This window comes from Mirounga angustirostris, unplaced genomic scaffold, assembly GCF_029215605.1.
Source record: "Mirounga angustirostris isolate CCGP_5_RB_7025 unplaced genomic scaffold, mMirAng1.0.hap1 SCAF_2, whole genome shotgun sequence".
Classification (NCBI taxonomy): Eukaryota; Metazoa; Chordata; class Mammalia; order Carnivora; family Phocidae; genus Mirounga; species Mirounga angustirostris.
Window position 1 is genome coordinate 132,571,962 of NW_026991710.1, and position 23,458 is coordinate 132,595,419.

Below are 23,458 nucleotides of genomic sequence, written 5' to 3' on the forward strand. Positions count from 1 at the left end.
TATATATTCAAATATTTCTAACATTTATATATAGATATTCATAATTTTATATATATATATGATTTCCCAAAGTCATATTTAAATAATTTAGATTTAGTTGCTACCTTTGTTCTCATTCCAACTGACCAGTCCCTATTTTATGCCAGATATTTTCCTAGACACAGTGCATAAGTTGATATGGACTAGACCCTGGACCTGTGGTTGCTCAATCAAAAATAGCTACCTCATTAAGACATACTCTTTTAAAGTCAGTTGACTTCTCACAATTGGTAAATTGTAACTGCACATTAGGAAAGGGGAGGGGGAATCCCCTTTCTTAAGGTTGGCCTCTGTTAGCTAAACAAAGTTCCATCAAAGCATCTAAATATGTTAATATATTGGTGTTTCACATCTTTTTTTTTCTTAGTATGAAACACTAAGAAAGGTAAAATTCCCCCCAAAAAACATATAATAAATAAATAAATAGGTAAAATTCCAGCTCCAGAATTCCCATTCCTACTTATCAATAGTTTGTGTATTTTTTAGTTATATTTATATATTATATTTATAATATATATATTTATATAAACATATTTTTTAATAATTCTTAGTAGGATTGTACAATATCTATGTGGTATAAAGTATATCTGAATAAAGCCAACACTTATATACCAGCTTAAAAAATAACATTACCAGTACATGTTCATAATTGAAAAAAAATGGAAATAATCTACATGTATAATGATGGAATATGCACAAACACATTTTAGCTTTTTTTTTTTTTCACTCAGTATATCTTAATTTCATGTGCTGTCCACCTCTAAACACTGCCATCTGGCTCTTGCCCAGAAGATATGACTCAGTGTTTGTCCAGATAAAAGATAGGGTCCTGCTACCTGAAATACTGCTGGGAAATAATTTGTGTTACTTCTTACATTAAGCATGAGTTTTACCCAGCCATAATCTGGTAAAAGGTAAATAGAATCTATATAACTAATCATTATATTATACTAATAAGGTAAAACCTAGAGTAGCTATAGTATACTAACAGTATATAATGACAGGTTTCCTTTTTCAGTAAAAGCAATAAATATCAATAATGGAGATTCCAAAAGCGGATCACAGAACTCAGGATTAGGAACAGTAGGAAATTAAGCGGTAGAGTCAAGAGCATACCCTTCTGTGGCCTTTTGTAATATCAGTGCTATCTTAAGACGTTGGGGTTGGCATCTATTTTTTTTTTTTCTGAGAGCATTTCTGATTGCTGGAGAGAGTTCAATGTGAAATAATTATTTTGTATATTATAGGGAATGGATTTAAATTTAATAGTTCAGAGATCGTCAACTGAATAATCTCTGTGACATATGATCTGGATGAAATACACACAATTTCTTTGGATTCTCTGAGTGTGGTTGGCTAATCCACTTTAATCAACAAATTAGGAATGAATGCCTTTTATCAGTAGATCTTTGATTCATGATCACTGTGACCATCTTTTAGTTCCTATTTGTGAATGCAGTTTAGAGACAGAGTCTGTCTCGTTGAAGAGAGAAATGCCTCAGTCATTTATAAACCACCATCTTTGGAAATAGAATCCATGGGGAAGTCAAAGGTTAGAAATACCAGAAGATTTCTGTAATCCATGTATTGTGGTAATATGGCTGGTGTCAGGGTTAAATATTGGATTGTAATTTATTGGTATTTCAACTGAGAACTCTCACAAGCCTGGGAGCACCTAAGATAAATGTTGATCTGCACTTTGAGTCTCTTGACATAAAGTAACCTATCAAAAGTTTATTCCATGGCATAAGCTTTGTTATATGGGCAACATTTTAGAGCCCTAAATGTTCAGGTAATCTGATGGCATAATCAGTTACTATTGATTCTTTTTGTGAAACAGAGATAATAGTCAACTGATTAAACCATCAGATTTTTAAAATATCCTTTTGAAGAGATGTTTTATGAATAGAAAAATGCTAAATGTACTCTGTCCTTAACTTTTATTCTCAGGTTGGAGAGACGAGATGCAAAAAGGTTTGCACTTCCAAGTCTGACCTGAGGTCTAATGACTTCAGCATTGTTGGAAGCTTACCAAGAGATTTTGAATTATCCAATTATGACTGCTATGGAAAACCTATTGAAGTCAACAATGGGCTTGGGAAATCTCAGGCAAAGAACAACAAGAAGCCGCCCCCTGCCAAACCTGTTATTCCAACAGCAGCAAAGCGAATTGATCTTTATGCAAGAGCATTGTTTCCTTTCTGCTTCTTGTTCTTCAATGTTATATATTGGTCTATATATTTATGATAGATCTTTTTCATTTGTGTAAAATAAAATGCCATTTCATTGTGACCGGCCTCATCCATAAATGCCAATCTGAAAATTTTTTGCATTTTCATAGCAGTATATTGCATTTTGGATGCCATTTGATTGTAATAAAAATGTGGCACCTTACTTTTGAATGGCAGCATGATCTTGTTACTTCTGTGCTCTACTAATGATGTATATATGTATAGCAAACACATTGCTTTAGGAATGAATGAAGGATAAGCATACTACATAAAATATAATCCAAACAATTCTCTTCAGTTAGTGTAAATTGCAGATACTTCAGATGATTCTGATAATAAAATGACGTGCACGCTGGATCCTGTTATGATCACCATTCTAATGTATGTAGTATTTCAAATTTCCTTCCTTGTAACTTTCAGAGAAAGCCATCTTATTCTTGTACAATTTTAGATGGTATTATCACAGATTAAGCAAAATTATATTACATATTATTTAAACTTTGTAAGTAGAAATATATCAACTATAATTATGTGGGCTCTGTGGAGAAATAAAGTTCAAAAAATTACTAATTTGTAAAATCAGCTCATTTTAAAGTGTGCCTGTTTTGTCAAAATGCCAGCTTATGAAACACAGTCAGCATTTTGGAAACAAAGGGAAATCTAGATTTATATAAATTCATACTGAATTCTGACTTCTGATAAAAATAAAAATAAAGGATAGATACATTTATTAAATATTTCTGACAAAAGAAATTCTATTTAATCCACCTTAAAGCCTAAATATATTTTCATGGATTTCATTTTGTTGATACAGAATATATAAAATCATGGTGGCTTAAAGAGTCATAAATATTTTAAATTGGACTATAATAAAGGATATGTGATTTCACATAATTTTTAAGAAACAAAGAGGAAAATACCCTATTCCTGGAAGTAACTTGAGTTTGGGGGAAAAAAAAATCATTGGAAGATTTTAACTTCTTTATTAAAACGCTTACATATTTTTAAGTAAAATTAATTTTTTTTCTGAATTTGTTTCTTTTTTTATTTGAATACTTTTTGGATTTACTATAAAACATTTAAAGATAAAGTATGTAATATCTTTGTTTAAGTTAGGTCTCATTGCTAGTTGTATTTTCTTTCTTGCTAAAAGTCTAGACTCCTTAGATTTATTTACTTTGATCTTGTTTGAATCTGAAATAGGCACTTTCTGGTCTATAAGTCTCCCATTTCCTAGTGATATCAATCCAGTGTACCTTTTTATTTCTCCATAGCTGAAATTGGAATTATCCATAATTCATATAACAACAAACATAAGACCAAGTAAGTATATTTACATTATTTGGAGAGTTTTGTTGCAGCTGAGGGTTTATATGGTCAATTCAATGATAAAATGTGTTTAAATATTGTTTATGCAAATTGCTATATGTAATTCAATGCTATTTTATTAAAGACTTTAATTTTTTAAAAGATTTTCACTGATTACCAAATTTTTAAAAAATAAGATGTAATATAATCCTCTGTAGTCCTTCAGCACCCCCTAGTTGTAAAAGCTTAGCCATCTGAATAGTTTTAAAATGCCATAAGTAACCCCACCAATGGACTTGAATATCCTGTGAGGACCCAGGGCAGTAACATTTTAATGGAATTGTGATAGAAAAAAATGCCTTGAGTAGGACTTAAACCATTTACAACTTTTACTTATAAAAATCATATTTGCTTATAATATGTTTTCTATGTTCTTGCAAATTTCATTTATATTCAGGAGTTTGATTTAGATACAGAGTTTTAAGTGGGAAATGTACCAAATGGAAGACAGGTTTCATTATGCAAGAATTTATTGAAAAAATGTGAATGAATTCCTTTCTGTGATATAATATTGTCACCTCTTAAGATCAATTTTAATACACAACTATAAATATGTAGCTGTTCCAGGACTAAATGTGTTATGTAACTTCAAATGGAACATTAGACCGTGCTCATAACAAAGAAGTACAATCCGTGTCCACTTACAGTTGTTTTATAATTGTTACCTCAAGGATTTAGTCGCTTAACCCCAGGGTAGTTCTGGTCTGCGTCTCTAAATATTATATCTTTCTGGGAGACTTGCAGTATATCTACCTGGATATCAGTATCTCAGATTCAGTGTCTCCAAAATAAAAATTATCTTCTCCTCACAAATCAGTAGGTTTTCTTATTCTCTGTTCTTGTTAAAGATGTCACTATTGTAGTCAGCCATATTAAATCTTCCTTCCTTCTCTCACTACACCCTTTCAAAAGGCGTAGAGATTTTCCCTCTCACCCTACCACCTCCTCCTCTCCATTTCTGCTGACACAACTCTAATTCAGTTGCCCTTTCCCATTCTTTTTCAGACTGCTACAGCAGTTTTTAATCTCGCTCCACTCTACCTCAGCTGATTATTATTATTATTATTATTATTTTATTATTATTACTATTTTGATTAAGTAAGTTCCATACCCAACGTGGGGCTTTAACTCACAACCTTGAAATCAAGCGTTGCATGCTGCACAGACTGAGGCAGCCAGGTTGTGGTTATTTTTAAACTAACCGTGGGATATTATTATTTTTGAACTAACCGTGGGATATTAATTTTTTTAATTATCCAAGTAAGATATGAGTACCTTGATGTATTAGAAAGCAAGATGTATTCAGAGTGAGCACTAAAAGTTGCTGTCAGGTCCTTCTTTCTTCAAGCTCTTCTCCTTTTCCCCAGAGGTCATCACCTTACTCTAGGCATTTACAACTCTGTCCAGGTTTAAATATAAAAGATAATTTAGTTCAATGGGATTTAACATAAAGGGGATTTTACCATATGTATAGTTTTGCAATTTCTTTATTTTTAATTTACTGTGTCTTGGAGATCTTTCTGTGTGAGGACATATTGGACGTTCATAAATTTATCCTCTGTCTCCTAATTAATTCTATAGCGTGAATGTGCTTGAATGTAGCAGAAATTTTGATTGGTTTACTTTTCTAATACAAAATGGTTATTGCAATAAGTATCTTTGTGCCATATGAGTATACTTCCATGAGACAGATACCAGAAGTGGAGTTGCTGAGTTTAAAGATGTATACATTTTAAATTTGAGGGTGTTCTCCAGATTTCCCTCCAAAAAACTACTAATGTTGATTTTCATCATGATATATCCAAACTCTCACAACCTAGTCATCTCTTAACCAACTTGATGTCATTGACATACTACTTTTCTTTTTAAAAGCTTTCTTGAGAGGCGCCTGTGTGGCTCAGTTGTTAAGCGTCTGCCTTTGGCTCAGGTCATGATCCCAGGGTTGTGGGATTGAGCCCTGCATGGGGCATCCTGCTTGGTGGGAAGCCTGCTTTTCTCTCTCCCACTCCCCCTGCTTGTGCTCTCTCTGTGTCAAATAAATAAGTAAAATCTTAAAAAAAAAAAAAAAACTTTCTTGAAATTGTTTCAGAATTTTAGAAAACTTGCAAAAATATTCCAAAGAATTCCTGTTTACCATTTATCCAGATTCCCTAAATGTTAATATTTTATCATACTTACTTTATTCCCCTCCTACTGCGTGTGTATGTGTGAGTGTGTGTGTGTGTGTGTGTACTTGAGACATTTTTTTCTGAAACATTTAAGATAAAGTTGCAGATATGATGTCCCTTTACCTCTATACAGTTTAGTGTATGTTTCCTAAGCAAGGACATGGTACCACAGTATCAGTTATCCATATCAAGAAATTAACATTAATACAAGGCTATAATCTAGAGACCTTATTCAAATTTACCATTTGCCCTGCTTTTTTTTGTTTCAAGGTCCAATCCAATATATTTCACTTAATTATCATGATAATAAATTCTTTAAAATAAAGCTTGATCATGGCATTCTGCTCAAATATTTCTGGTGTCTTGTGTTGCCCAAAGAACTAAGTAAAAAGTCCTCTCTCTGACATATAATTTTCTCCTATTAAATGTTTAACTTATCTCTGAAGCTGTTTCTCATACTACCCCTCTCCTCACATCTTAAACTCCAACCAAACTGATTTTGACCTTTATGTGTCATGTTTAACAATGATTGGAGTGCTGAGTTCAGCCAGGTACCTTTCCTTTTAGGGAAGTGGTTTATTTTATGTTTCACTATTTCTTTTAAGTGTGCCACTCTTGGACGTCATGTCTTTACTCATTTTAACTAATATGTTTTCCCTCAACATTGTCTTTTAGTCATACAGTTGCATCTCTATTGAAAAACGAAGTTAAAACTATTTCCCATTACACATGCAATGTTCAAATTAAGGTGCTCTAAAAACAACTCAGTTTATCATCTGTATTACTGAAAGTTTCAGTTTACATAAATAGTTGAATATAAAATTTTAAAGTACCAAGCCTAAGATGAGAAATGGTTTGAAGTATTTTTTATAACTTTTAATCAAGGCTTTTATTTTTAAGATTTTATTTATTTGACAGAGAGAGAGAGAGCACAAGCAGGGGGAGCGGCAGGGAGAGGGATGGGGAGAAGCTGGCTCCCCACTGAGCAGGGAGCCCAATGCAGGCCTATATCTCAGGACCCTGAGACCATGACCTGAACTGAAGGCAGACAATTAACCGACTGAGCCACCCAGGCGCCCTTAAGGCTTTCTTGTTAGAATATTATTACCATGCCTTAGAATTGCAGATTTATTCCAATTATATTTTCAAATTAAATGCATATGTTTACATCATGTATCAAAAATTTAGCATTCACTACCTCCCCCCCTTTTTTGCTAAACAGACTTTCTTTTGTAATTAATATTAATGGATAATATGGATGCCATATTCAAGGTTGGTTATAACCTTAGTGTGTATATATACATATATGCATAAACTTAATATTTTACATTTAATAAATTTTATGTTTTCTCTATATTTATACACCTATATTATTATATATGCTTACATATTATTTTATTTTGTTCTTACCCAGCAAGAACAATGAGAAAATTGGAATTTCTATAGTCTAAACAATAAATGCATTTACATTTCCACAAATACTTTAAAATTTCTCAAATCTCGGGGCGCCTGGGTGGCTCAGTTGGTTAGGCGACTGCCTTCGGCTCAGATCATGATCCTGGAGTCCCGGGATCGAGTCCCGCATCGGACTCCCTGCTCGGCAGGGAGTCTGCTTCTCCCTCTGACCCTCCTCCCTCTCATGCTCTCTGTATCTCATTCTCTCTGTCTCAAATAAATAAATAAAATCTAAAAAAAAAAAAAAAAAAAAAAAAAAATTTCTCAAATCTCACATATCACACCCAAAACAATTCTCTCTAAACCCTCTTAGAATAGAATACTGAAAAAAAATTGTAGATCAGTAAATGCTTATTGGGTACTTAATATGCTAAAGGTATTGTGTTAGCCAAAAACTGTAAAGACCAGGACTCCATTCTTAACTGAGAGTCAGTAGTGTGAGAAGGAAATAGATATGCTAAATACACAGACCACTATAATACAAATCAGAATGCATAATGCATATTACCAAAGCACAAGAAGAAGGAACAAACTCATTTGTCTAAAAGAAAAAGACCTGTCTTCAAGAAAAGTAAGAAATAGTTTAATATAGCTAAATAAAGGCTATTTTACCATAGATGGTAGACTTTCGAAGCTAGATGTTACCTAAAAAAAAAATGATGATATGTAAAGTGCAGAAACATTGCAATTAAAAATGTGAAGGTGCTATTTGCATTTTATTTCCTAGTTAACGTTGCTGAGGAACTAATGAATAGTAAAATTTCCTTAGCTGATGATGTAATGCACTTTACCTAATGTTTGCCTCTTAACTAAAACTCCCATCTGATCTTAATCCTATAACTTGAAACATTTTTCAGTAAATCCCAATTTGCAGCCTGAGGCAACTGCAGTTCAATTAATATTCACAGTGAGGTGGTCAAAAGGAATCAGAGCCCTCCGCCCCCCTCTAGAAAGAATGCAGTCAAACTACAGGTCCTTTCCCAATTACCTCATCAAATAGGGATTTTATTAGTCCATTAGCATTGCCTCACCCTATGCCATTGATAAGACATAACAGAACCCCATTTTGTGAAATGGTAAACAAGTTGAAGAGGCAAATGATTTTAATTTTTGAAAAAGCTCAGCTCAGTTTATTGTATTTTCCCATGGGATGTTCTTTCAAGTGTTTATTAGAGTTGGAAGTGTAGCAGGAAGAAAATGGCATTTAACAATAGTAAACACCCTGTCCACTTCTCTTTTAGGACTACAACCTCACGCCATATAGCTTTTAGGGATCTCCTCCTTCGGACACGAAGTTAGCACATGATGGCAGCATCATATCTGCTTGCTTTACTAACAAAACGTAAGCGTTTTTTATAAATCTAAGTTAGAATCTTCAGGCTCCTCAGCTACAAAGATGATCTTTAACATATTAACTGAGAGAATTATATGGAACTCATTAAGAGGGAATACCTAATAAATTCTGCCTTGGACTATTATAAAGCCTCATTCTAAACACAGCTGCACTTGTCTGGTTCATTCATTTGTATACTCAAAAGCCCTTTCATTCAAAAATCATTGGAGTTTCCAATCAGTCCACTGGCATCTTAGAAGCTTTCAAATTTCTAGATGAATTAATTTAAATGTCAAATAAAAATGTGAGGGGCGCCCGGGTGGCTCAGATGGATGAGCATCTGCCTTCGGCTCAGGTCATGGTCCCAGGGTCCTGGGATCGAGTCCCACATCGGGCTCCCTGCTCCTTGGGAGCCTGCTTCTCTCTCTGTCTCTCTCTCTCTCTGTCTCTCATGAATAAATAAATAAAATCTTTAAAAAAAAATAAATAAAATAAAAATGTGAAATTTCCTAAGGACTATATGTAGGACATGCATGATATAAAAATAATCTTAGGGTCTAAACTAAGACAAAAACCAGTGTTGTATAAAAACTTTTAGGGAAGCAGGAGTGGGTAGTAGAAAGACCCTTTGGACGGGGAGTAATAGGACCTGGGTTACAGTCCTGGGTTTGCCATGTACAGCCCTGCACACCTGGTCAAAGAATTTTTTCTCGGGTACCCTATTTTTAAAGAAGGAATAAAAATAATGTAAGTGACCAATTATAACATGTAAGTCTGCCTTTTATAGCCCGTTATAGAAAAGGATTTGGAAACACATAATCTAGGCTAGAATTCTATTTACTAGCGTAAATCTTGGCAAGTTATTTAACATTTGCGGGCCTCAGTTTCCCTATTTCTAAAACATGGGTAGCAATGACAACCACGTTATTGTGATGATTTAATGTATTATTATATGTAAAGTGCTCAGCAGAGTTCCCAGCACATAGTAAATGCAATAAATTATGGTTATTTTTATCTCATTTTACCTCTACTACTACGACTAAACTATTTCTGGCACTAAACCTATTGCTAAGGAAGTTGCCCTTATTAAAATAATGAGTGTTTGGCTAAAATATACACTGACACTTTGACAATAGGTGCATATTACTTCTGCCCTTTAGGTATTTTAGCATCCATAATCATTGAGATTGATTTTGAATATAAAATAATTTAAGGATCGAAAGAACAGCAGGAACTATAACTTGCATATTAAAATATTATTGGTAGGTAAAAAGAATCTTTGGAATATTTACTTGGAAGTCCATAATTTAAACATTAGGTTGTAACAGAATACAATAATGCCAAAAATTCAGAATCCACATATTTAAGGGTCATATTCTACATTTATCCTATAAAAATAGATAAGTGAGAATATTTCAGAATTTTTGAAAAAGAATACAGGGAAGAATTTCCTAGATATGTTTCCCATATTGTTCAAATTGAACTCAATCTCTTATAACTCATGCATGTATGGTACTAATAAAGATAATTAATGCTCATAATGATTATCCTGGAGAACTGCATGATTCTGAATTTCTTTCTGAAACATAGCAGGAATACTAAATTATGTTCAGTAGAATTGTTGTGTTAATATATTTTATTGTACTGTAATTCTTTGAAGATTGGTAATCCAACTACGTCCTGACCACAGTGGTTAGTCTCAATTAATCAAACTATCCAATTAACACAATTCTATGTAAATGATAATGTGTTGCATTCTGAATTCATATTAAAAATGTATGAGGCCAACCTCTAAGTAACCAAATTATATTGAACTCTTCTTAAAGGCAACATATTGTATGTTATAGCTGTAATATTTGTGCATATATGAAGAAACATCTGTTAAACACTTGGCACCTGACCAGTATAATGCTGGGAAGATACTAAAGTAAAAAATGAGTGTGTGTGTGTGTGTGTGTGTGTGTATAGGTGTAGGTGAATATGTATATATTTGTATATGTATATATACACATACATACAGTATAATAGCAATTGGTGTTTTATTTGCAATTAAGACATACTATATTTTGCCCTTTTGGAAGTACTAAAGGGTACCTATTTTATATATATATGGAACAGTTTCACATTAAGGTTACATTAGGAGCTCTTTGAGAGAATGCCTATTTAAGGATCAAAAAAATAAGTGTGTGCTAATTGATATGAACCAGATGGCCCACAGAGAAAAACTTAGTCTCAACAGATTGTTCCATTTATTTATTTGTATGCTATTCATTGAAAAAACGCTCCCATTCTTGTATATACCCCAGGTTCATTCTGCCCCACCCATAAAATGAACTATATAGGCCTCCCCCACCTCATCATTGAATTCATCAAGAACAACTCCTGTTTTCTATGTGCTGAATGGTTCAGGAAGGGAACACACCCAGCTGCCTCCCTATTCACTTAGTCCAATTCTTTTGGGTTTACTCATAATTCAGGCTGAATCTAATTCCTTGCACATAGGCTAGGTCAGTCTTGTCCTCCAGGGGGGTTTAGCACTGGCAGAATATCCTATCTTGGTATCTACTCATGAGCCTTCGTTGTTCATCCCAGCCCAGATCCCAGCTCTTCTTTCATTCTTCCACTCCCGTGTCTCAACCTTCTCTACTTCCCTCCTTTCCATATGTTTCCACATGTTCCCTCTGTGCCCCCTGGGGTACCCACGCCGTTATACATGAAGCCATAACATCCTTGAGCTTTATTTGTTTTATTCCTTCCCCTGCCTTGCCTGTACTTAATCAGAGCTCTTCAGAGAAGCGTTTAATTTCAATACCAAACTGCGAAATAGTTGTCAAATTGTATCTGTTTCAGGTGGGCCCTGTTTATTTTCTCTCACCATATATAGGGTATGGGACTTGAATGAGCATCTTTCTTGCTCTCTAATAATTTCCCAGGTTACTTCTCCACCTATGTGTCTTAGTCTGTTGGAGCTAGTATAAGAAATAACCACAGACTGGGTGACTTTAACAACAAACATTATTTCTCACAATACTCAAGTCTGATAGTTTGAGATTAGGGTGCCAGCATGTCTGTTCTTGGGGAGTGCCCTCTTCTTGGTTTACAGGGGGTTATCTCCCTGTGGTGTCTTCACATGGCAAAAAGAAAGCTAGTTAGTTCTCTGGCCTCTTGTTATGAGAGCAACAATCCCATTCATGAGGGCTCCACCTTCATGACCTAATTACTTCCCCAAAACCTCGTCTCCAAACACCATCACACTGGGATCAGGATTTCAACATTCAACATATGAATTTGGGGAGGGGGGGGCACAAACATTCACACTATTGCACACCACTACACTGTGCAAAACCCCTTTCTTTTGTTTTTTTTTTAACCCCTTTCTTTCGAAGCTTGAACTTTTTTTATTATGATTTTAAACGTGTGTGTGTGTATCAATGAAAGAGAGATTGAGAGAGAGAGGTATCAGTGGGAGTAGGAAAAACTCAGAAAAATGGTAAAGGAAATATAATAATTACCTATATTCCAACAACTGAGAATTAAATCCCTTTAACTTTCTAGCATATTTGATTTGAAACTTTTTTATTCCTTTTATTGATAAGTAACATAAGAATACTTTGTCTTATTTGTTCTTTTAATTAGAACTATGAAAATTAGTAAGAGGAAACCTCAGTAAAAGGAGTTGGAAGGCCAGAAGGGGAAACTCTTGGGCCCCCTTGTCTTCACTTGCAGACCCAACAGGAAGAGACAATACCTTAGCTGCTTCTTTACTACAGCAGGAAGAAGAAAGGTTTTGCTCCTCCCCCAGCAACAACTCAGCCAAAGAGAGACAGTCACAACTCAGCCAATGAAAAGCCACTATATCTCAAACCCCTCTTCTCCACTGGGTTTTTTTGTGTATAACAGCCCTCCCGTTGTATTTATAACATAAACAACATGTTTATGTTTTGTTTATAACAGACCTTCTGTAGCAATATCATTCCTGTATAAAAAGCATACTTTTCCTTTGTTCTCCAGGGTTGGCTATGGCTTTGCCGTGGCTTGTTTGTCCTGAATTGCAACTTTCTGCTATTCCCAAATGAACCCATTTTTGCTGGTAAAATAACTGGCAGTTCTATTTTTAAGGTTAACAGACTCTAAAGGATAAACTTAGAATAGTCACCACTTCCAATTATTTATCTTGATCCTCTGCAGTTATACCTGGAGGAGGTTATGATTATCAGTTCATACTTTTTCAAAAATTATTGTATAATATTTTAAAGGAACAATATACAAATATTCGTGTTTTTAAATTTACACAAATGATATGTAACTACATGTATTACTCACATTAGGATTTTTTTTTAAGATTTTTGTTTATTTGTCAGAGACAGAGAGCACAAGCAGGGGGAGCACCAGAGGGAGAGGGAGAAGCAGACTCCTCACTGAGCAAGGAGCCCAATGCAGGGCTCTATCCCAGGACCCTGGGATCATGACCTGAGCCGAAGGCAGACACTTAACGACTGAGGCACCCAGGCATCCCACAGCAGTAGGATTTTTTAAAGCTATTTACATACATAACCAGATTATTCATTCATATGCATGTATCACATTTTATTTAATTAAGAATATTTATGTTGATTCAAAGTTTTTATTTCAAATAATGCTGAAATAAATATCCTTGTGTACATATCCTAGTATTTATGTGAGAACGATTTTGTGTAGTAGATAACTATAACTAGAACATCTGTACAGTTAAAAAATTAATTTATAATGCAAAATTTTTTATAGGGTAACTATATCAATTTACACACCTGCCATGATTGTATAAAAGAACTTATTTCCATCTTCCATTCAGCAGTGATACAGTAAGAATTTAACATTAAGAAATTTACCAAACTAAAGTGCTGAATATACTTACTGTTTCGATTTGCAACTACTGACATGATTATATTGTTTTATTCTCCTATAAACTATTATGTAGTTACTGTGTTAAAAGATTTTCTAACTTAAATAATACCTGTATTTCTGAGATAAGCTGTTTTTGTTTGTGATGTGTTATTTTTAGCATATTCCTTTTATATTTAATAGAGTCTTTTAAGAGTTATGCAAAATTGCTATATCTGTCTTTATTTGTGAGATTGGCCAAAATAATATTTTCTTATGTCATCCACATTCTGTTTATGTGGTATCATAAAATGAGTTGAGTATCTTCCTGTTTCTTTCTAGACTCTAGAAGAAATTAAGTAAACCCAGAATGAATGGGTCTTTGAGTTTTTCCAGAACTCCCATAAAATAGATCCAGTCTTACGCTATTGAAGGTACATTGGGAGACATTTATGAATCTGAGTGCATTTGAAAAAAAAAAAAATTGGTCTATTCAGGCTTTTTCCTTGTTAGATAAATTTTGATAATTTATATTTTCTCTAGGAAATTATCTGTTGCCTTTAGATTTTTAAGTTATCGATGATTATGCATAAGATGTGGTGTCAAAAATCTCTATTATAATCTGTATCCCTTTTTATCTTAATGATATTTACTTATGTTATCTCTTTTCTTAATTGCACTTATACAGGTTTTCAATTCTGTTAGCCTTATCAGAAAATCAGTTTACTTCTTTATTGATCAGTACCATTGGGTTTATTTTGTGTGTGTGTGTACCGCTTCATTAATTTCCTCTTTTATCTTAAGTATTTCCTTTCTTCGATTTTGTTTGGGTCTATTTTGTTGTTCTTTTCTAAAGTTCTTAATTCAGATGCTCAGTCCTTGTTTTTTCAACTATTCTTATTTTCCAATAGATGCAAGTTACAAACTCCTCTGTAGCCATTGCTGCATGGCACACATTTTTCTGTACATTTTTTGTTGAGGTTTAGTTATCAATGCTTTTCAGTTTATTTGTTATTTATTCTGTGATATGAAATTTTTTAGAATTGTGGCTTCTACTATCCAGATTCACAGGATAATAGGCTATCATTTTGTTAGGAATATCTATTTTTTGACTCTCATTTCATTATTGATTTCTTATCTTACTATATGTTGTTGATGAACATAATCTGTGAGAAAAATTATTAAAAATTGTCATTTTTCCACATAATTCTATTGATTTGGCTTTCTATATTTAAGGCTTTATAAATCCCTGTGTATGTGTGTCTATATATATATGTATTATTTATAATAATAATATCTATATATTGTTTTTTAATTTATTTTATTTACATTCAGCTAACATATAGTATATTATTAATTTCAGAGGTAGATTTCAGTGATTCATCAGTTGTATATAACATCCAGTGCTCATTACATCATGTGCCCTCCTTAATGCCCATCACATATTTACCCACTCCCCTACCCTCCAGCAACCCTCAGTTTGTATCCTATAGTTAAGAGTCTCTTTTGGTTTGTCTCCCTCTCTGATTTCATCTTGTTTTATTTTTCCCTCCCTTCCTCTATGCTCCTCTGTTTTGTTTCTTAAATTCCACATATGAGTAAAATCATATGATAATTGTCTTTCTCTGATTGACTTATTTCACAGAACATAATACCCTGTAGTTCCAACCATATCCTTGCAAATGGTAAGATTTCATCTTGTTTTGATGACTAATATTCCATTGTGTATATATGTATGTATAGACACACACATCTTCTTTATCCATTCATCTGTCAATGGACATCTTTCCGTAATTTGGATATTGTGGACATTACTGCTATAAACATTGGGGTGCAGGTGCCCCTTTAGATCACTACATTTGTATCTTTGGGGTAAATACTTGGTAGTGTAATTGTTGGGTTATAAGGTAGCTCTATTTTTAACTTTTTGAGGGAACTCCATACTGTTTTCCAGAGTGGTTGCACAAGCTTGCATTCCAACCAACAGTGTAAGAGGTTCCCCTTTCTCCACATCCTCACCAACATTTGTTGTTTCCTGACTTGTCAACTTTAGCCATTCTGACTGGAGTGAGGTGATATCTCATTGTGATTTTGATTTGTATTTCCCTGATGATGAGTGATGTGGAACATTTTTTCATGTGTCTGTTGGCCATTTGTATGTCTTATTAGGAGAAATGTCTGTTCATGTCTTCTGCCCATTTCTTGACTGGAGTATTTGTTCTTTGGGTGTTGAGTTTGGTAAGTTTTTTATAGATATTGGATACTACGCTTTATCTGATAAAACATTTGCAAAAATCTCCCATTCCATAGGATGTCTTTTGGTTTTGTCAGCTATTTCCTTTGCTGTCCAAAAGCTTTTTATCTTGATGAAGTCCCAATATTTCATTTTTGCCTTTGTTTCCCTTGCCTTTGGAAATGTGTCTAGGCAGAAGTTGCCATGGTCAAGGTCAAAGAAGTTGCTGCCTTTGTTCTTTTCTAGGATTTTGATGGATTTCCGTCTCACACTGAGGTCTTTCATCCATTCTGAGTCTATTTTTGTGTATGGTGTAAGGAAATGGTCCAGTTTCATTCTTCTGCATGTGGCTGTCCAATTTTCCCAACACCATTTGTTGAAGAGACTATTTTTTCCATTGGATATTCTTTCCTGCTTTGTCGAAGACTAGTTGACCATAGAGTGGAGAGTCCATTTCTGGGTTCTCCATTCTGTTCCATTGATCTATGTGTCTGTTTTTGTGCCAGTACCATACTGTCTGGATGACGACAGCTTTGTAATAGAGCTTGAAGTCCGGAATTGAGATGCCACTGGCTTTAGTTTTCTTTTTCAACTTTCCTTTGGCTATTTGGGGTCTTTTTTGGTTCCATACAAATTTTAGGATTATTTGTTCCAGCTCTCTGAAAAATGTTGCTGGTATTTTGATAGGAATTGCATTGAATGTATAGATTGCTCCGGGAAGCATAGACATTTTAACAATATTTGTTCTTCCAATCCATGAACATGGAACATTTTTCCATTTCTTTGTGTCTTCCTCAGTTTCTTTCATTAGTGTTCTATAGTTTTCTGAGTACAGATCCTTTACCTCTTTGGTTAGGTTTATGCCTACGTATCTTATGATTCTTGGTACAATTGTAAATGGGATTGATTCCTTAATTTCTCTTTCTTCTGTCTCATTGTTAGTGTATAGAAATGCAACTGATTTCTGTGCATTGATTTTATATCCTGACACTTTGCTGAGTTCTAGCAATTTTGGGGTGGAGTCTCTTGGGTTTTCCACATAGACTATCATGTCATCTGCGAAGAATAAAAATTTGACTTCTCCTTTGCCTATTTAGATTCCTTTTATTTCTTTTTGTTTTCTTATTGCTGAAGCTAGGACTTCTAGTACTATCTTGAACAGCAGTGGTGATAGTGGACATCCTTGCCGTGTTCCTAACCTTAGGGGAAAAGCTTTCAGGTTTTACCCATTGAGAATGACGTTTGCTTTGGGCTTTTCGTATATGGCTTTTATGATATTGAGGTATGTTCCCTCTATCCCTACACTGTGGAGGTTTTAATCATGAAAGGATGCTGTACTTTGTCAAATGCTTTTTCTGTATCTTTTGAGAGGATCATGTGGTTCTTGTCCTTTCTTTTATTGGTGTAGTGTATCACACTGATTGATTTGTGGATGTTGAACCACTCTTGAAGCCCAGGAATAAATCTCACTTGGTCATGGTGAATAATCCTTTAAATGTACTGTTGGATCCTGTTGGCTAGTAGCTTGGTGAGAATGTTGGCATCCATGTACATCAGGGATATTTGGTCGGTAATTCCCCTTTCTGTTTTGATCTTTGTCTGGTTTTGGAATCAAGGAAATGCCGGTCTCAGAATGAGTTTGGAAGCTTTCCTTGCATTTCTATTTTTTGAAACAGCTCCAGAAAAATAGGTATCAGTTCTTCTTTAAATGTTAGGTAGAATTCCCCAGGGAAGCCATCTGGCCCTGGGCTCTTATTTATTGGGAGATTTTTGATTACTGCTTCAATATCCTTGCTGGTTATGGGTCTGTTCAGGTTTTCTATTTCTTCCTGGTTCAGTTTTGGTAGTTTATATGTTTCTAGGAATGCATCTATTTCTTCCAGATCGCTTAGTTTGTTGACATATAGTTGCTTATATTATGTTCTTATGATTGTATTTCTTCAGTGTTGGTTGTGATCACTCCTCTTTCATTCATGATTTTATTAATTTGTGTCCTTTCTCTTTTCTTTTTAATAAGTCTGGCTAGGGGTTTATCAATCTTATTCTTTCAAAGAACCAGCTCCTAGTTTCGTTGATCTGTTCTATGGTTCTTTTGGTTTCTATTTCATTGATTTCTGCTCTAATCTTTACTAATTCTTTTCTACTGCTGGGTTTAGGCTTTATTTGCTATTCTTTCTCCAGCTCCTTTAGGGGTAGGGTTAGGGTGTGTATTTGAGACCTTTCTTGTTTCCTGAGAAAGGCTTGTATTGCTATGTTCTTCCCTCTTAAGACTGCCCTTGCTGCATCCCAAAGGTTTTGAACAGTTGTGTTCTCATTTTCATTTGTTTCCATGAGTTTTTTTAAATTCTTTAATTTCCTGGCTGACCCATTCATTCTTTAATGGGATGCTATTTAACCTCCATGCATTTATTTTCCTTCCAAATTTCCTCTTGTGATTGAGTTCAAGTTTTAAAGCACTGTGGTCTGAAAATATGCAGGGAATAATTCCAAACTTTTGGTACCATTTGAGACCTGATTTGTGACCCAGTCTATGATCTTTTCTTGAGACTGTTCCATGTGCACTCAAGAAGAATGTGTATTCTGTTGCTTTAGGATGGAATGCTCTGAATATATCTATGAAGTCCATCTGATCCAGTGTGTTATTCAAAACCCTTGTTTCCTTGTTGATCTTCTGTTTATATGATCTGTCCATTGCTGTGAGTGGGGTGTTAAAGTCCCCTACTATTATTGTATTATTATCAATGTGTTTCTTTAATTTTATTTTAATTGGTTTATATAATTGGCTGCTCCCAAGTTATGAACATAAATATTTATAATTGTTAGATCTTCTTGTTGGATAGACACTTAAATGTGATATAGTGACCTTCTTCATATCTTATTACATTCTTTGGTTTAAAATCTATTTTGTCTGATATAAGGATTGCTACCCCCACTTTCTTTTGATGTCCATTAGCATAATAAATGGTTTTCCACCCTGTCACTTTCAATCTGGTTGTGTCTTCGGGTCTAAAATGAGCCTCTTTTAGACAGCATATGGATGGTTCTTGTTTTTTATTCAGTCTGATACCCTGTGTCTTTTGATTGGAGCATTTAGCCCATTTACATTCAGAGTAACTATTGAAAGATATAAATTTAGTGCCATTGTGTTTTCTGTAAAGTCACTGTTTCTGTATATAGGCTCTGTTTCTTTCCGGTCTATGTTACTTTTGGTTTCTCTCTTCACTTAAAGGATCCCTTTTAATTTTTTTTGCCAAGCTGGTTTAGGGATCACAAATTCTTTTAGTTTCTGTTTATCCTGAGAGCTCTTTATCTCTCCATCTATTTTGAATGACAGTCTTGCTTGATAAAGTATTCTTGGCTGCATATTTTTCTCATTTTGCACCCTGAATAAACATGCCAGTCCTTTTTGGCCTGCCAGGTCTTTGTGTATATGTCTACTGATAGCCTTATGTTTCTACCTCTGTAGATTAAGGACCTCTTGTCCCGAGCTGCTTTCAGGATTTTCTCTTTGTCTCTGAAATTTGCAAGGTTCATTGTTATATGTTGAGGTTTTGACCTAATTTTTATTGATTTTGAGGGGTGGTTCTCTGAGCCTCCTAGACTTGAATGCCTGTTTCCTTCCCCAGATTAGGGAAGTTCTTAGCTATAATTTGCTCAAATATACCTTCTGCCCCTTTCTCTCCCTTTCTTTTGCTCTGGGACTCCAATTATTCTAATATTGTTTCTCTTTATGGTATCACTCATCTCTCAAATCCTCCCCTCATGATCCAGTTGTTGTTTATCTCTTTTTTCTTCATTTTCTTTATTCTCCACCATTCTATCTACAATATCACTGATTCTGTCTTCTGCCTCATTTATCCTAGTAGTTAGAGCCTCCATTTTTTATTGCAACTCAGTAATATCCTTTTTTTTTATTTCAACCTGATTAGATTTTAGTTCTTTTATTTCTCCAGAAAGGGATTTTCTAGTGTTTCTATGCTTTTTTCAAGCTCAGCTAGCATCTTTATAATTGTTATTTTGAATTCTAGCTCTGACATCTTACTTATATTCATATTGATCAAATCTTTGACAGTAAGTACTGTCTCTTTTTCTTTTTTCTGGGGTGAGTTTTTCTGTCTTGTCTTTTTGTCTGAAGAAGAATAGATTAATGAGAGAACAGAATAAAAAAATATCAGCCACAACCCATGCAAAATATACACTAAACAAATCAGAAGAGATCAAAAACCAAAAAAGAAAAAAAATGGGAAAAAATGAGACAATATAATCAAGCAGGTGGATAGAACATGATAAAACAATAGGTCCTCTAGGTATTTTGGTCTGTTTCTTAGAAGAAACTAGATCCCAAAATTGTAAAGAAAGAAAAACTTACATGTATACAAAATAAAATTGAATACGATGAAAGAAAGCCAAAAATGAAGAATATATATATAATATAATATAAAATGTAAATATAAAAATGAAAATTAAAAAAAAAAGACCTAAAAATAGTTGATAAAATAAGAAACTAGTTGGAAAGAAAAAAAAAAAGAAAAAAGAAAAAAATTAAGCTGTAAGACTAAAGAATCATGAGAAAAAACCCCGAATTCTAAATACTGAAGTTTTGCAGGTCTGTGTTCAGTAAACTTAGTATTAGCTAGATGTTCCTGCTAGTCTTCTGAGGGACGGGCCTGTTGTGTTGATTCTCAGGTGTCTTTGCCTGGGTGGAATTGTACCACCCTTGCCAGTGTAAGGCTTCAGATTGCTCTATGTGGCTTTTGTTCCCTGAAGACTTTTGGAGCTGCTTTAGAGGATGAGAATGAAAATGGCAGCTTTCTAATCTCTGGCCCTAAGCTCAAAAGCTCGGAGACCCACTAGTCAGTGCACCCTCAAGGAAAAGCAGTCAGTCACTCCTGTCTCCCTGGTCTCTGTCTACACTCCATACTAACCCAGCCAGTGACCCAGTGTTTCTACCTCAGACATGCGACCTCAATTCGAGCCTCCAAACCCTGCAGATTCCTGTGCCACACACCTGTGCTTCTCCCCCCAGGGAGGGAGGGCGTCTCTCAGTGGTTCTGCCACTTGTTGGACCCCTGCTCAGAGAGCAGTCACCCAACTATGTCTTGGTTCATGGTTTATGGTAACCCGGAACTGAGTTCACTCCTGGGCTCGCTGATTGCAGCTGACTTCCCTGCTCCAATGCCTGAGAACTCTGCCGCACTCAGGCACCCCTGGTCTTCCTGTGACCCCGGTGATCCTGAGACCATACTGTCCCACCTAGGATTCTACCCGGTTTCACCATCGGAGTGCCTTTCAGGCAGGGATGTCCCTCACAAGAGCAGACTTATTAAAGTTCTGATTTTGTGCTCTCCTGCTATATCACTTTCTGGTGTCAGCTTATGAAGGTTCCCACAACCCGTGGTTTATCTGCCCATATATCACCTCAGATTCACTTCTCTGCATTTCCTGCCTTGCAGAAAGTGGTCATTTTTCTATTTGTAGAATTGCAGCAGTTCTTTTCTTAGATCTCTGGTTGGGTTCCCAGGTGTTCAGAATGAGTTGATAGCTATCTAGCTGAATTCCTGGGACCAAACTAAGGTCTCCTACTCCTCTGCCATCTTTCTCCTCCTTCAAGATCTATGTATTATATATAACTGCCTAAGACTGACATTTTCTGATGGAATATTGCATTTATTTATATAATTTTTGCTATTTAATTCAATTTCGTGTTTTCCCCTTTAATTTTCTATCTTATTTTGCCTAATTTTAATTTTGTCACATAACTTCCTCTTTGCTGACCTGTTCATCTTTTCAGTGTTGTCCCTTATGAACTGCACATACCTACATTATATGTGCTATTTTAGAATCTAACTTGAACACTGTCTTAAGTATAATGAAACATTAGGCAAACTCAAAAGGGACATTCTATGAAAGACTTGACCAGTAATCTTCAAAAGTGTCAAAGTCATGAAGAACAAGGGAGCTATCAGTGTTTGGAGGAAACTAAGTCTTGATAACTAAATGCAATGTGGGATCCTGGATGAGATTCTGCAAATGGGGCATCAATTAAAAAGATTGGGGAAACAGAGTTAAGTCTGTAATTCTGTTAATAATATTGTACTAATGTTAATATTTTAGTTTTGATACATATACTGAGGTTATATAAGATGTTAACATTAGTGAAAGCTCGCCAAATGGTATTTGGAACTCTGTTTTCCTTGTAATTATTTTGTGTAAATAAGATTATTTGAAAATAAACAGTCTACAAATATCATTTGAGTTTTCTATTAACAGCTATGTTTAATTCATTAATATTTATTGTTTTCAATGATATACATGGATATATTTCTGCCATTTTATGTAGCATGTTCATACCATTCTTTCTCTCCTTCTCACTGTTGCTTTGATCAAATTTTCTTAATTCTATTTTTTCTCTATCATATAGAAATATATATATTACATTCTTTTTTTAAATGTTTTTATTTTATTTTTTAGAGAGAGAGAGAGAAAAAGAGAGCAGAGTGCAGGGGGGTGTGTGGCAGAGGGAGAGGTAGAGTCAGAATCCCAAGCAGGCTCCACCCCTAGTACAGAGCCCTACTCAGACCTCGATCTCATGACCCTGAGATCATTACCTGAGCTAAAATCAAGAGTTGGACACTTAACTGAGCCACCCAGGCACCCCTATTACATTCTTTATGTGTATAATTTTTAAACCACATATCTAAGTTTTTTCCTCCTGTGTCTAAGTGTATTAACTATTTCTATTTGTTCTCTGACCAAGATAAAAATATTAACAAGTATTTCCTTCTTTAGATATCTCTTTCTCAACTCCTATATCAAAATTGCCTGAAATTTTAATCTTAGAATACTAGTAAAAGTATAAATGTTTATTATTGAATTAAATACTTATTTAGATTTAGAAGATTTTCTATCTTCTCATTGTACATTATTTAGAAGTTTTTTTGAGCAAGTTACGAAGTTCTGTGGTAAACCTTATGAATTCATGTATGTTTGAAAATGTCTGTTTCTGCTCTATTCTTACATGAATATTTAGCTTAGTATATAAATTTTAAAGTTATTTTCCTTCTAATGTTTCTGATAAAATATCTGATATCAGTCTGGGTCTTGGTTTGTTGTTGTTCTGTTTCATTTTGTTTGTTTGGGTAGGTAATCTGTCTTTTCTTACTAATATATTTTTGGATATTCCTTTCCCTTCACAGTCTAAATTTTGACTAGATATCTTTTTTTTTTTCTTTAGTTCTTCTCAACAGCTAGTGGATTTCTAAATTGAGGGGTTTATCTTTCTTAGTTTGGGAAAAATTTTGTTCTTTTTTAAATTACAGCGTCACCATCTTTTCTTTCTCTTTCTGAAATTCTTATAGTCCTCTTAATTTCTTTGCTTTTAAAATTACCCAGTATCAAGTTTACTATTTTTTTCAATGATAGAAGTAATCACAAAACACAGAGAAGCAAATACCATCAAAATGGTATTCCTTTCTTGATGCATTAAGATGTGCACCGGACTAGCTTTTACGTAAGAGATCTATCAGTAAAGTACATGGTCCCATAATATACACAGAAGGAAGCTTATTTGGTGATGAAATATTTCCCTTTTATATTAGTTGAATAGCTTACATTACATTATATTACCCTTTCCAGAGAGTGATGCAATTCATATATTTTGGATTTGTTAACCAAGATGATTTCTAGACAAACCAGGTACATCTTCCTAAAAACATTCCATAGGTAAGAACTCTTGCTACTAATGTATTTTCCAGGTGGTTTGCCACTTGTA

The 23,458-nt window shown here is 34.4% G+C and overlaps 1 protein-coding gene across 4 annotated transcripts in view; it reads left to right on the plus strand.

The window, feature by feature from the left end:
- GLRB (glycine receptor beta) overlaps nucleotides 1–3,301 on the plus strand; it is a 96,508-nt gene extending 93,207 nt beyond the window's left edge. For all 4 annotated transcript variants that reach the window (XM_045880237.3, XM_064585204.1, XM_064585205.1 and 1 more), the window contains one exon: nucleotides 1,990–3,301. In XM_045880237.3, coding sequence (XP_045736193.1) covers nucleotides 1,990–2,286 — 297 coding nt within the window. In that variant the 3' untranslated portion in view covers nucleotides 2,287–3,301. The remainder of the gene's footprint in view (nucleotides 1–1,989) is intronic.
- Nucleotides 3,302–23,458: the final 20,157 nt, after the last annotated feature.